Below are 14,624 nucleotides of genomic sequence, written 5' to 3' on the forward strand. Positions count from 1 at the left end.
GAGGTGGAGGGAGGGGCAGTAAGAGGGACCCTGGCAAGCAGACTCGGGGAGAATTGTCTGCTGCCCACAGTGAAGAACCTTTGGCCTGGAAGAAACCGTGCACTGTAGGTCCTCCCCCTCTGGGAACCAAGCCAAGGGACAGAAGCAAACTGCAACTCCCTGTCATCCTACCCACCTCAGACTTGCACTTATAATTAGGAGGTAACTTAGAGAATTTACACTATGTACAAAGGCCACGCTACAAGAAGCAGGGAAAGTGAGACAGCAGGAATAGAATGGCAGTGATCTAGGGGATTCCTGATCCCTCTCACTACTGCTTCTGCATCGCCACCCTCAGCTCATGGCGGGAGAGCAGAGGAATCTCTCTCCAGAGACCAGGTGCACATCCTACTCTTGCAGAGGTCCCAGCAGTGGCTAGGGTGTGACTGCTGCCTTTGCATCACCAGGTGGTGGACTTCTGACCCACAGTCCTCTCAGAGGGTGTGGCATGCGCCGAGCCTGGGGCTGCCCAGCCACAAGACTGCCTGGGATGGTGGAGAGCTTGAGTGTAGGGTCCAGGCCCAGCCCCTGCTGTAGCTCAGGAATGAACTGAGACCAGTTGGTGTCAGGGCACAGGGGGTCCTCCTCCAGGCCAGGGAGGAGGGAAGCTGATGTCCAACAGGATCTTGCTCAGGCTGTCATTCATTGTGTCTAGAACCAGGCCTTCTGTCAGAGAACGGTTGGCTGAAAAGCTGGGGACCTGTGGCTCTGGGGATCCCAGCTTGGGGACTTCCAGATCTGAGGGGCAAGAGATGCTAAAGGGATCGGCGGCAAGGTCAAAGCGCTCTGAATTGAGGAGCTCTCAGGGTGAGTCAAAGAGGGGAATGCTTTGCAGTGGCGTGGTGCTCACATCCATTAGCCCTAGGGAGGCAGGCAAGGGGCCAAAGGTGCCCTGTGGTGTTTGTACCGGGCTGAAATCCAGCCCCCTCACTTTGCAGGTGTGAGCCTCCAGGACTCAGGGGTTTTGAGGAGGAGAGATTTACTTGGGGTGGAGCAGATGGGCAGCATCTCCTTAGTGGGTGTCTTGAAAGGTCCTCCCTCCTCCTGGGGACAGCGGAGCAAAGGGGCTGGCTCCGCAGACTCCGCCAGGAGGCAGACAGGGTGCTCCACAGCTTGTCCAGAGGTGCTGGGCCCTCCGAGAAGACAAGCTCGGGCTCATCCACACAGGGAGGCAACAGGTGCTGTTTCCTTTGAGACCGGCTCATCTCCCTTCTCTCCGTTTAACCACGAGCATTTCTGAGACAGGCCGTGCCGGGGACTTGAGCTCACTGCAGGACTTCTTGGGCCTCGGGGTGGGAGAGCAGGATGAATCCTCCCAGGAGTGAGATGACTCTTCTTTGAAAGATGAGCACGGAGAGGGCCACTCCTCCAAGGGAGGGCTCTCCACTTTGAAGGGTCTCCCTAAGGGGAGCTTGTCCTCCCCAGGCTGGGTTTCTTCCTCCTTGATAGACTGAACCAGAAGCAAAGGTAACAGCCCTGCTCCAAGCAGAGATCTCTCCTCCTTCACTGGTCCAGCAGCAGGTAGCGGGGCTATGCCCTCGTCAGCCAGCAGCACCTTGGGGGCAATGCGGACTCGCTTGCTGTGGCAGGCTAGCTCTGAGCTCATGAGAGAAGCCGCCACGGGCAACGGCACCTTCACTGTGGGCTGCAACACCAGGGACTGGTTCACTGGGAACTGGATGGGCCCCAGGTACGAGTTGACCCTTGGCACCAGTGGCTTCATCTTCCACCATGCGCCCAGTGGGAGTTCAGTTTTGATGGTTGCATTCTGGCGGAGCTCAGCATTAGGCCACTTCTGCTGCTTAAACACCTGATCCAAAGTCAGGAATCTGTTTGCACTGGGGTGAATGGTCCAAAAGGAGACCTTGCCATTGGCAGATGTCTCCTGAACAAACATGTCATGGAGGGAAAGGTTATGGCAAATGGAATTCTTCCAGCCTGGCTTGGCAATGTGCTTAAAATAGGAGAAGTGATCCTCGATCCAAATGTAGATGTCCCTCAAGGTCATGCCCTTCTTCTCGGTGCTGTTGATGGCGAACTGTATCATGGCCATGTAGAAGTAGGGCAGCCTCTCAGACACAAAGTCCTGCCAGGCTGTTGATGCTCCCAAGGGCTCCTCCACCTGAGGGGTCTTGACCTGACTCTGCTCCAGGTAACAGTTCTCCTTCTCCTCCACCTCCTGCTTGATGCTGCAGGAGCTCAGTCCGTCAGAACTCATCTTCCCAAGCCACTGGATGTTACTCAGGCTGCTGTCCAGAATGCAGCCTGCTGCCTCACCGCCGGCATAGCTCTCCCGCCGGTGCCCTGCAGGAGCTCCAGGTGCCCTAGGAACATTCATATCTTTAGCTGCAGGCTTTGGTCCCAACTTCTCAGTGAGCAATTCTGTACTCTTGGAATCACTGCTGTTTTGGGCTTGCGGCTGTGGTCCTGGAGAGCAAGCTGGGGCTCCCCCACAGCTGATGAGGATGAATTTGTTAGGCCCACTGCTGCCCCTCTCTTTTCCTTTGGCTGTCAGTACTGTGATGATGCTCTGGATATCAGCATTGTTAGGGATGGCCACCACTTGTGTGTTGGACATGGTAGGGTGATTAATAATCTTGATTCCCAGCTGGAAACTTGCAAGAGCTGGATTCTGCCACCTCCTTGGAGGCTGGGGCTTGACTAGGCTCCTTTTGGGCAGGGGGTTTCTTAGACTCCTCTTCAGAAGTTTCAACTGGAGCATTTTGAACAGGAAGGGGCAGCCTCCTTCTTTGGAGAATCAGTGGCCGATGAGGGCCGGTTTTCATTCTGAGTCTGTGCTTTCGCGCTCCATTGAGAATCACAAGTATGGACCCTCAGACCGCAGCGCCGCAGCCCAGGGCCCAACACGGTGCTCTTGAGCCGGCCAGGCCCCAGAGAGCGGGCGGGACAGGAGCCTGGGTGCCCAGGTGCCCGGCGGGGAGTGGGCCTAGGTGGGCCGGGTGCATCAGCGGCCTAGAATTTTTATTTCTAAAGATTTCCACTGCAAAACAATTATTTGCTAAGCTCTAATCAATGTCCGAGACGACAAAAACTGACAGAACACTAATAAAAGTTAAAAGATTAATTGCAAACACAATAATTATAGGCTTGTCATCACTTGGAGAACAGTGCAGTTTCCTCTGAGGTGGAAACCATTTAAACCTAAATTAAAATGGAACTCTACTCACCTGTGTGCCCTCCTCAGGCTTCCTCCCCTCTGCAGTGGCCGCCCTCCTTCCTCAGGGAAGCCTGGGCTCACTCTTCAGGCCAGCTGGGCCTGGGCCACCCCAGATCCTGTTCTCGACTTCAAAGGACAAACCATGCATTTCTTGCCTGGACTCCCATCAAACGCTCTCCCTGCCATTTCACAGCACTTGCCTAGCAGTCCTGAAACTGGGCTTACTTACTTTTCTCTCTCCTGAACTATGAAATCCTAGAAGTTGTGAGCTAGCTCAGAATCTTGTTCATAAAAACATGCAATAATTTGTGTGAATGGAACAGACTCAATTTCTTGTGTTTTCTTTGAGTAAGGGTTCATGTTGCTTTGCTACTTGTAAGTAGTATGCAAATAGACTAGTTTGTTGAATGTTTCATCTGTGTCTATGAAATAATTGTTACAGAAAAAACTAGCCACTTAAGAATAAGCTTAACCACTTACCCTTAACAAACCTTCCTAGATCTGGCATATGAACTTTCAGGAAACAAAATAGTGAACTAATTATTGAGAAATAATTCCAATTCTTTCCTCAGCTTGATAGATATCATTATATTCATGATTCAGAGCAAATCAGTATTTATGTAGTAACTATTTAAGATATGTTAGTGACCAAGAAATAAGAAACAATGACCCTGTGTCTCAGAGAAGTGAAAATTCATACAATTATCAAAAAATAAAGCCAGGCTTTCTTAAAGGAAAAGAAATGGAGAAAAATAAGATGAAGTTTCTAACTCCCTCTCTCACCAAAAATACTCATTTCTGTATTTAAGAATCATTGGAGGGTTTTGAAATATGAATTAGCAAAATTTTATAAGAATACTCTGGTTATCAAGTCCAAAACCGATTAGAACATTAATTGAAAAGCTTTGTTTCTTCCAAGTAACAATTATTTTGATGAGCGCTGTAAAAGACATCGGTAGTACACATAAGACCCTAAGATACGACCCATTTTCAAAAGTATATAGGGCTAGCCTAAAATAAGTAGGACAATCTTGAAGTTTCTTTAGCAAACGGGAAAATTGTGCTCTAGGGCAGTGAATTCATGTTGTTACCTGGGTTGGAAAGTTTAGAAGCACAAAGAGAAATGAAGAAACACATAAAGATGAACACTTGGGGTCAGTTTAGGGCTGAGCAGAGAAGGGAGAGGGGTGATATCATACATATGCGAGGATATGGTATCCCCAGTGCCTGACATTGAGCAGGCACAAATTAATCATTTTCAGAATAAATTCACAAGTTGGAAGGCATTGAGCCTAGAGCTCAGGTGAAGGGATTGTGTTTGGAGATGAAAGTGAAATAGTAAGGATGAAGAAGACAAAAACATCTTATGCACAAGGCAAAAGTACAAGAGTGTTTTAGGTGATGCTTGTTTTGCCCATGGGAAGGAAGTGAGGCTCTTTTCTGGGCGTACTAGCAGGAGACAGGCTCTGATTCATCTTCTGGGTGAGCTTGGACCACTCAAGGGAGCCATTCATAGATTCTTCTCACAAAACTCACATTTCATCACGCAAGATCCTTAGTTGGTTAATACTCAAAAGAGTACAAATTTAATTATGAGTAGATGCATTATACAGACATTCCTCACTTAACAACAGAGCTACATTCCTGTGCAACTTGGTCGTTAAAAGAATGGGTCGCTAAATGAGGAATTGCATAGAGTATGTACATGACAATATTCAGAACAAAGAAATGATCAAAGGAAACTCAAACTTGATGACTTTGCTTTTATGTGCATAACTCTTCCATGCAGCACTGTAATATATAAGAGGACATAAAACTACAATCACTACTGTACTGTACAGTGCAATCAGCAAAAGTTACATTACGGTACTATAGAACAAGTCACCTTAAGGCCACATTGCTGCTCAAATTCCTGTGTCTTAAGTCCTGGCAGCTCATCCTAAGTTCGAACAGCATATCTTAGTCATAAGTCTGAACAGTTGTTAAATCTGTAGGTGATGAAATGAGGAATGTCTATATTATTTTCATCAAGTTTTAAAAATATGAAAAAATTAACTTTTGAATAATGTATTCATACATCTATTTAATAGAGATTAGCATGTTTGAAAATTAATTTTGATTATAGATGTAAATTTAAACCATGCAAATTTTAATCAGAGAATCAGTAAAACTATTGATAGCAAGTCATCAACGTTTAATTACTAGATGGCATAGAGTGTATGAAAATAGCCATTTCAACAGCACTGCTATGGTAAACACTTTGTAATGAACTGTTTTAATTGATCTTGTAGGTCCCAAAATGGTGGAGGTCCAGAATCAGCACTTTCAGATCAACTCAAAAGATGGCAAGCCGCTATTTACCGTAGATGAAAAGAAAGTTGTGGTCGGTACAGATAAGCTCCGAGTAACTGGTACGTATCAATACTTTTCTTTGTGCCATTTCTTTTGAAATTCTTTTCATACTCTTCTAGCAACAGAGTACTTTACCTACTCTTTTCTTCTACCATATTGATAACCTTTGTCTCTTTCCATTGGTGTAATACAAAGGATTACCATATAGTCTTCTTCCATCTCTATAACTCAAGTATCGAATTTTCTTTTATTCCAACTAATGGACACTTGGGTTCTCTGTATTTCTACCCCAAAAAAAGAAAGTAACTTATTCAATTAAAAGTGGAACAGACTTCTCATAACACTGCCTTTTAGGCCTAAAAAGAAATTTTAGAGGAAAAAAGTTTAGGATATTTTCTAGTTTCATTTGCTGAACTTCTGTAAAGACAAATAGTTGTTGAATATATTCCACCATACTGTTCTGAAAATCAATAGCAACATTACTCAATCATACAATAATACTCCCAAATAAAAACAAAATAAAGTTTTCTGGCTCAGGAAGTAAACTCAATTCCAATTCAAAGTTTTGTGCAATATATGTAATTCCCTAAAAACAAACAAACAAAAAACTATAAAAACCGTAATCTAATGTCCCAACTCACTCCAAGGCAGTGTGGCTGCTTTTCTAACTAAAATAAAGGTATTAGGAAATCTAATTATAGGAATTGACTATTGCTTAATAAATAAAAGATCAAGAGACGTAAATGCCTCTGTCAGCAGAAACCCACCGATGCATAAGAGACCATCCTGACTTAGGATCACTCAACCTAATTCTTACACTTTACAACAGTGCAAAAGCAATCTACATTCAGTAGAAACCGTACTTGGAAGTAAGTTTGAATTTTGATCTTTTCCTGGAGTCACGATTATAGTCCCGTGATTCTGGGCAGCAGAGGGAACTCAGTTTCCAAGAAAGACATTGACATTCTACAATGAGCTGAAATGCTGAGGTGGGATGATCAGTAGGTGAAGTACATCATATGCATTTTGATTTTAGATATTTTCAACTTATGGTGAGTGTTTATTAGAACAGAAGCCCCTCGTGAGTCAAGGAGCATCTGTATAGGTGATATGGGCTTCACTGATCTAGATTCTATTTGTACTTTAGTGACAGCTGCATGACCTCAGGCAAGTTGCTTGGTCTCTGTTGGATATTTCCTCACTTTTTAAGAGTAGACTGATGAAGTGTACTCTACTGTCATTGCCAGATTAAATGGATTAGTATATGTGAAGGATATCATAGTTCTTGATAAAGTATTGCACTGTGATGTAATAAAATCTGTAGGACAAACAATCAAAACAACAACTTAGTTTGCTTCATACTCAAACCATCCACACAGAAAATGAACTTTCTCAGTAAAATGAACTCTCTCCTGCCCCAGGCCTACATTCAGACTAATGCATCATTTGTGGAACAGGCGAGAAATCTGATGGGCAACTGTGTTATTTATCACCTGCATACATACATCAGAACCACCTGAAGGTTTTATTGTATTATATTCATATCTACTACATTCCTCTTCAGATCTTCTGCTTCAGTCGGTCTGAAATTAGTCTTAAGAATCTGAATTTCTAATAAATTCCCAGTTGATGCTGGTGCTGCAGTTCTGAGGACCACACTTTTAAAACCACTGGCCTACACTTATCTGACCAGAATCAATACAAGCCACAGGTCAGCAACATGTAGACCTTCTCTCTACCAGGTACACTCCAGTCATCCTTCTACAAAATAAATCATAGGTTTCTCTTTCATAAGTTTTTTTTGTTCTAAAACAAAATTCTCCCAAAGTCCTCTTCCTCTCCAGTGACGTTAACTAAAGAAAATGTACGCCCATCTCTAACAACTATTCCTTACTTGTCATTGTGCCATTGCAATAATGTGAAGTTCTTGTCATGGCAACCACAAGTGGTGAACGATCAGACTTCACCTCTTCTCAGTTTTTCAATATGTTCCTGCTTTCCCTAAATCTTATAATTAAAAAAACTCCAAAAAATCCACAATTCTACCTTTTCTTGTTTTGTTTATCTGTCCAAGGCATGAGTCTCTATGTCATCCAACTCATGTTTTTCAGATTTAACACTATGAACATTTGGGGTGGATAATGTCTTTGTTGTGGATATGGAAGTACTTTACCCTGTTGTTTGCAGGTTGTTTAGCAGCATCACAAATGCTATTTTAGCTCCATTAAATGCTATTAATATTCCCTACTACACCCATTGTGAAAACCAAAAATGTTTCCATTCATTGCCAATAAACTCCTTAGGGGAGGGGCCAAAATCACCCCCACTTGAGAACCACTGGCCTACCCTAAATTTATTCTGTTTCTCTGAAATTTAGTAACATTGATTTAGTATTTACTGTGTGTCAGTAATTAAACTATATACCTATGGTACAATATAATTACACATGATCTCTTTTACAAGATGTTTACATTTTGGCCAGGGAGATGGAAATAAAATTAATTTGTTAAGTATAACACGCTAAGGACAGCAAAAGATGGCTGGCCAATGAGATCCAGGACAACCTGGAGACAAACATCAGTTTTGCCAGGTGCAGCAGGAAGAGAGAGTAGGTGTTTCAGAAAAGGTTCCCCAGGGAGAGTCATGTAAACTGGTCCTAGAAAGATGGGTAGAAGTTTATCAAGAAGAAAAATAAGGATCATCACTCTATGCAGAGTGTATAGTACAGATGGATATTAACAGACAACGCTAAAAATAACAAAAGGTAATTTTTAAAGAATCAGAAGGAGTTCCAGTCCCAGCTGCATGACCTTGATTGAGCATTTCACCCCTCAGTGTTTCACACTTCTGCATCCACTGGTTTCTCATTGATTATAGGATACTCCACAGCTTCCTACCGAGCAAGTCACATTAAATTGCAAGTCTTGCAAGATGTAGGGTTTCAGAAAGTCAAAAGTAATGTAGAAATACTGAGACTGCTGGCAAATCCACTAACAAGAGAAGGCCAGGAAAGTTAGACCTGGCCTCTGACGCAGTGTGAATCAGCCATGAACGTGACATGACGTTACAGCCACTTCAAACAGTGATAACTCTGGGATGATGACAGATGATGCCCTCAATGCACAGCTACCACCAGTGACCCTGCTGGCCCTTAAGGTGTAAGCTTCTCCCCTGTGAGTGAGCATGCCCAGAAGTCTGTCTTTGGGTTATGTTATTTACATAGCAAAACAGAGATGATCTTGGTGGCCTAATCTGAGGAGACAGCCCTTTGTATGCCTGGGAGCAAAAGGGGAAGTCAGGGATTCAAGGGCAAGAAGAATTCTCTGCTTTGTTGCTCAGAAAGATGGAGGGGCTCCTCCATAACAAAGAGTGTGGTGGCCTTTAGATCTGAGAGATGAATTCTGCTAACAACAAAACAGACTGGGAAACCGCATCTTACCCAGAGCCTCTAGGTGAGATCCTGAGCTTAAAACCCAGGCAAGCCTCCTGGATAAAACTTGAGACCTACAGAACTGTGAGCTAACAAATGGGTATGGTTTTGAGCAGTGAAGTTTGACATGATTTGTAACATAGAAATAGAAAACTAATTACAGCCATCATATAATTCCAACCATGTTGGAAAAAATGCACCCAAAAACCCCCAAAACTTGATTTATTCTTTGTTTATTCCACATCATTTCATACTATAATTATAACTAAGTTTTGTACATATAAAATACATTGCAGTGTTTTTATAAATTTCGATTTTTCAAGATAAATTCCCATTATAACTACTTCCTATGAAAATTTGGCCCTATTTTAAATGCATTTACTCCATGGTGCCTTCAGAACTTTTCAAATCCGCAAAACAAAATGTGGTTGACAGCCAGGGGGGAGAGAGGACTGAAGAGACACTATCGGACTGGAAAGAAAAGCAAATGCTCTGCTGTCTCCTCCTCTATTATGTTGCGTGGCAGGCCCCAAGCACAGGGCTGGAGCGGAGGGATGGAGTTGCTCTTAATTTACATCCCTGACTGGTACCTGTCCTCATCTTGACTCAGAAAAAGAAAACTGTTCTTGCCATTTTGACTGTATTTATCACTGAAAGCGGCAAAGCAGAGTGAAAACTGGAGTCAATGTGGGGGTGGAGCACCTCAGGAGCCCTTTTCCTGGTGCCCAGAGAGACCATATTTTCAGAATTTGGATCCCAGAAAGAGGACAGAAATTGTCCTTGGATTTACCATTATGGATGCCATTGCTGTCTAAACAAGAGCATTTTCACTGGAGCAATTAAAGTGACCAGAAGGAGTGGTAGTAGAGACACTATGGAAGTTCGACAGTGAAGAGGAACAATTCTGTCTCATTTGAAAAGCCTGTAGCAGTCCATCAATGTTCAATAAATGTGTGGAATTCACCTGGATAAATGCTTATCATTGTAGAAACCAAAACCTAATAAAGTCTCAGCATATGTTATCCACTGTTGTAGTACTAATACTGGATTCTGAGAATTGAAGGAACCTGAAATAGCAGCATATTGGGAAGACTGGATCAATGTAGAGTCATCTGTGACCATTGTTAGGCTGTCTATGACTGCTGGACTCTATCCCAGAGCCCTTCCCCTGCCCACTCCACCATTTCCCTCCAATCCTGTACCACAGTCCGAGCACAACTCTGCATGTGAGTGTCATTCATCTCAGGATGCTCTGGGACCCAGAGGGGGAGAGTAGTGTCATCTGAACACTACTATGTCACAGTGTACCACTTACTGTGTCTGATCCTGATGACATATTCTTACAATTTTTTTAAAAGTTAACATTATAAGGGCTAGGGATTTAGCTCAGTTGTTTCACAGCCTGCTGTGCAAGCACAAGGACCCAAGTTCGATCCTTGGTACTAAAAAAAAAAAAAAGTTAACATTATAAGACAGTGATTTCAATTTTTTGTTTCTTTTTTATTATAATTTCCTGTGTCAATAATACATAGTTTATACAAGATCATTTAAATCCATGGTTGATATAATATTTTATAATGGAACTATTTTTTCTACATAAAATTTAGATTATATAATCTTAAGTAATATATCCTTTTTTCCACAAGGAATGAGTATTATGTCAACTATATTTTTTATATAACCTTGGTTGGGAATATTTAAAAAGAAATGAAAACATAAAGAAAACATGGCTACATTGATAATCAACAACCATTTACTGAGAATCATTTTATGAAACCATTCAGAAACATCCATGTTATTATATGCAAATAGATTCTAAGGGGCATTTACCAAAGTAAACTGAATGATAATGATATAGTTAAGATCTTATGATATGAGCATTTACAATTTTAGTAATAGAGAAACTGCTGTTCCTGCTAAAAGATAATACATGTCAGTATTTGGATTTTATATCTGCCTATAAGTACATTGCCAAAATCACATGACAAAATAATATCATTAATTATGGCCATATAAGAAGGTAAGTAATTGGCATGCATGTAAAAACTAATGATTTAGATATTTTTCTCTGTGAAATAGTGCCACTGGCAGCGAATAATTTCAGCTCATAAGGGAAAAATAATTGAAGCTGTCCTCAAATAAAAATTGCTTATGTAGGACTGAGGCGTAGTTCAGTGATAGAGCTCTTGCCTAGCATGTGTCAGGCCTTGGGTACCATCCTCAGCAAAAACCCGCCTGTGTGGCTGGAATATGCTGGAATTTCAAGCTTGGTGTTAAAAAGGTGTTTGTAGAGAGTAAATGTGTTGACACTTCTTTTCTGAGTTAACATCATTTTGTTTATATAAAAAGAGATAAAATTACACAAAATTGTATAGCCCACATTCCATCTCTTTCTATTACTTAGTCATGAGAAAATCCTTAGTTTTTGATTATAGGTGTTCCTTAAAATTATGAGAAAAGAAAAAAAAAGGAAATGAAATCTATGTAAATAGGGAAGGGTGGAGGGAGTGAAGGGTGCACAGGTAATGGGGGGAAAAAATAAGAGCCAAGATATATCATGTACAGGTACAAACACCCAATGATAAATGTAAATGTACTGCATACCTAAAATGTACCAATAAAAGAATTAAAAAAATAGAGAGAGAGATGTTCCTTGAATTACAGCGGAGTTAATATCCTAAGAAACACTGCAATTGGGAATATTGCAAGTTAAAATGCATTTAATACACCAACCCCACCAAACATCATAGTTTTATTTGGTTCACCTTAAACATACTCAGAACACATATGTTAGCCTGTACTTGGGCTAGTACATCTGTGTAACACATGCCTGTTTTACATATGATATGGCCTGATGGATGTCAGGATGGCCTGACAGACTGGAAGCTGCACAGGGCTGCCACAGCTCAGTGCTGGGAGACAGAGAGGATTGGACCATGTATCATTAGACCGAGACGATCCAAACTCAAGTATTGTTTTGCTGAACGCATAGCACTTTCACATTACCATAAATTCAAGCAATCCTCTGAAGAGACATTGACGTTGAGGACCATCTGTATTTATAACACTCATCTTAGATCTCTCATATTGAAGCAATACTCGAGTTTCAAACCATGCTATATAAAGAACAATTTTAGTCATGTAAAACTAAGCATATCTCTACTTGGCTTAACGATTGATTTCTGGTGCATTTTTCTTTATATTTCCTTTTATGTTTTGCAAGTCAGGAGAAGAGGAAAGAAAAAGATAAAGAAGAAATAAGTATCATGCAGATTACTGAGTTAAATTATTTCCCATTCTACACCAAACACAGAAAGTTGTCTATACTTCAGACAAAATTACACACTGTACTATAAAATTAATTGGCACAATTTATTGTGAAAACTCCAAAGCTTAGTATAGCCTTACTTTACATAATGTCCCCATTATCATTTAGTTTTACTTAAGTGGTATTTTAAGGAGATGTGACTTGTTATAGGATATAGGAGGATCTGTTTCTCGTTTGAATATAATTTCCATGAATTATAATATAATTTTCATGAACCATTAACCTTCACTTATGTCTGTTCCTTTATTTTAGTTGATGATAGCATTTATGTAAATCATGCTACTAAATCTGGTTGTGGTTTTAAGTTTTTATTTTCTGCTGATGTAAGTCTCTTTTATGTATGTGCCACAAGCTTTTGTTTTTCAACTGAGGATTTGCAGTGGTTTTGTCATATCCAGAATTACTAAGGGAGCAGTAACTTCCTTAGTAATCTAGTCAATCGCCCAGTGGAGAAAATGAGCAGGCTTTGTGAATCGTTCAGTTAGTGAGGGCTGCTGACAAGATCTTGGCCTGGGCTGATGACTTCTCAACGGGGTATATGAGAAAATTTCACCTGGGCAATTTTTCTTCAGTGTCTGATATCAAAATTAATACAAGGATAGGATAGGAAATAAACACTTCAGTATTCCTAAGAGAGGAAAGTCTGCACGGCGTGAGGATGAGTTCTGACAGCTTTGTGGGATCAAGAGGGGGAGAATTCGTAAACTGCAACCCCTGCCTCAAGCCATGGGTGGGAATAAACTGGAGTCAGGCCAAAAATAGGGGGTGGACCCTAAGACGGGAGGGGCCTACCTAAGGGGCAGGGCCTAGGCTAGGTTGGTAAATCAGGACGGATGTAATAGACGATGCAATGCGCTTAAATTTGTGTGTGTGCCCATAAATTTAGGAGGAGAAATATTTCTCAATATCATCCGAACAATCGATCTGTCTTCTGTGAACCCCTGTGTTTCCGGCCAACGGGACTAGTCGTTCATTCTACGCACTCATCACATTTTCTTGCCCCTGGGCTCCTGCTCTCCTTGAAATCCTTTGTTCTCAACCTCTTATGTTTATAAATGTCTATTTTTAGGTTCACTTTAACTGCCTTTTACTACAGAAAGTTTTCCGTGCTGCCCTAAAAGAATTCTTCTCTGTGGACGACACTCAATTTAGCCATGTGCTAATGGTACATTGCTTTTCACCATACATTGTTTGTTATTTATGTACAAGGAAATCTGTAGCATATAGATTTAAAAAGAGGCCTCCAAATTCAAACTGCATGCATGCAAGTTAGGCTATTGCAAGCAATATGTCCCTTTTCTCTGTGTATTTCTGAAGCCGTAGGACAGGTTCCTCTCATGCAATTAAGTTCTCAAATTAATAAACTAATAGGAACATCCAGACTCCTAGAAATTAGAAGGTCTACTTTAAATGTTTAGGTTTAAATTTTTTTTTCTGCTGTGCCTTAGAAACAAATGGCACAAGACATACTTTTACACATAAAAGCTAAGAAGTCGTATTACCTGAACTATGTAGATGTACATGACTTTCAGTGGGGGAAAAAAAGCCCTGCTTTTTCAGTTTCATGGCTAGCATTTCCCTCTAGTTTTAAAGTAAACCTGCTAATTTGTAATTGCTTTGGAAATCTTATTTGGCTGGTAAGATATTGTGATCACACCAGAAAAGTAGAAAAGCAGCTGTTCCCTTTCGTTTCCTGAACTGGAACTTCTGCACAAATTCAGCAATGAAGTTTAAAATCTAAAGGCTTAGTATCTCTTATCTGAAATGTTTGAGACCAGCAATGTTTCAAATTTTGGATATGGGGGGTGGTATCTACATCTGAATAATGAAATATCTTAGGGATGGGATCTATGTCTAAAGACAAAATTCATTTATGCTTCAAATACACGTTATACATAGAGCTGGCACGTAACTTCAGGCAGTATTTAGCACACCAGCATTTTGAGTACAACCCGTCACATGAGGTCAAGTGTGGAATTTTCTACTTGTGTTGGCATGTCAGTCCTCCAAAAAGCATTTTGGATTTCAGATTAGGGATGCTGAATATGTCCGATGTCACTTATTTTACTTTTGTTTCTTATACAATCTGATTCCTTTAGGGCCTGAAGGGGCTCTTTTCGAACACTCAGTGGAGACACCCCTTGTCAGAGCCGACCCATTTGAAGACCTAAGGTAAGAATTTTTGTTCCAGAAGTGGTCTCGGTGGATGCTGGAATAACATGGTAGCAGTAGTCACCAGATTATTTTTCATATTGGTTGTCTTTATTTTCATGACTTTTTGCATACAACTACCTCCA

At 41.3% G+C, this 14,624-nt stretch overlaps 1 protein-coding gene and 1 pseudogene across 3 annotated transcripts in view; one reads left to right on the top strand and one right to left on the bottom strand.

Moving 5' to 3' along the window:
• Nucleotides 1-14,624, top strand: part of Sgcg (sarcoglycan gamma) — a 151,124-nt gene that overhangs the window by 106,947 nt on the left and 29,553 nt on the right. For all 3 annotated transcript variants that reach the window (XM_087199417.1, XM_004854855.4, XM_087199418.1), the window contains exons 5-6: nt 5,509-5,628; nt 14,427-14,499. In XM_087199417.1, the coding sequence (XP_087055543.1) occupies nt 5,509-5,628; nt 14,427-14,499 (193 nt within the window). The remainder of the gene's footprint in view (nt 1-5,508; nt 5,629-14,426; nt 14,500-14,624) is intronic.
• LOC106010225 (forkhead box protein M1 pseudogene) lies at nt 286-2,885 on the bottom strand (annotated as a pseudogene).

The sequence above is a fragment of the Heterocephalus glaber genome, unplaced genomic scaffold (assembly GCF_053883595.1).
Source record: "Heterocephalus glaber isolate CG9 unplaced genomic scaffold, H.glaber_assembly_v1.0 deba00001719, whole genome shotgun sequence".
Lineage (NCBI taxonomy): Eukaryota > Metazoa > Chordata > Mammalia > Rodentia > Bathyergidae > Heterocephalus > Heterocephalus glaber.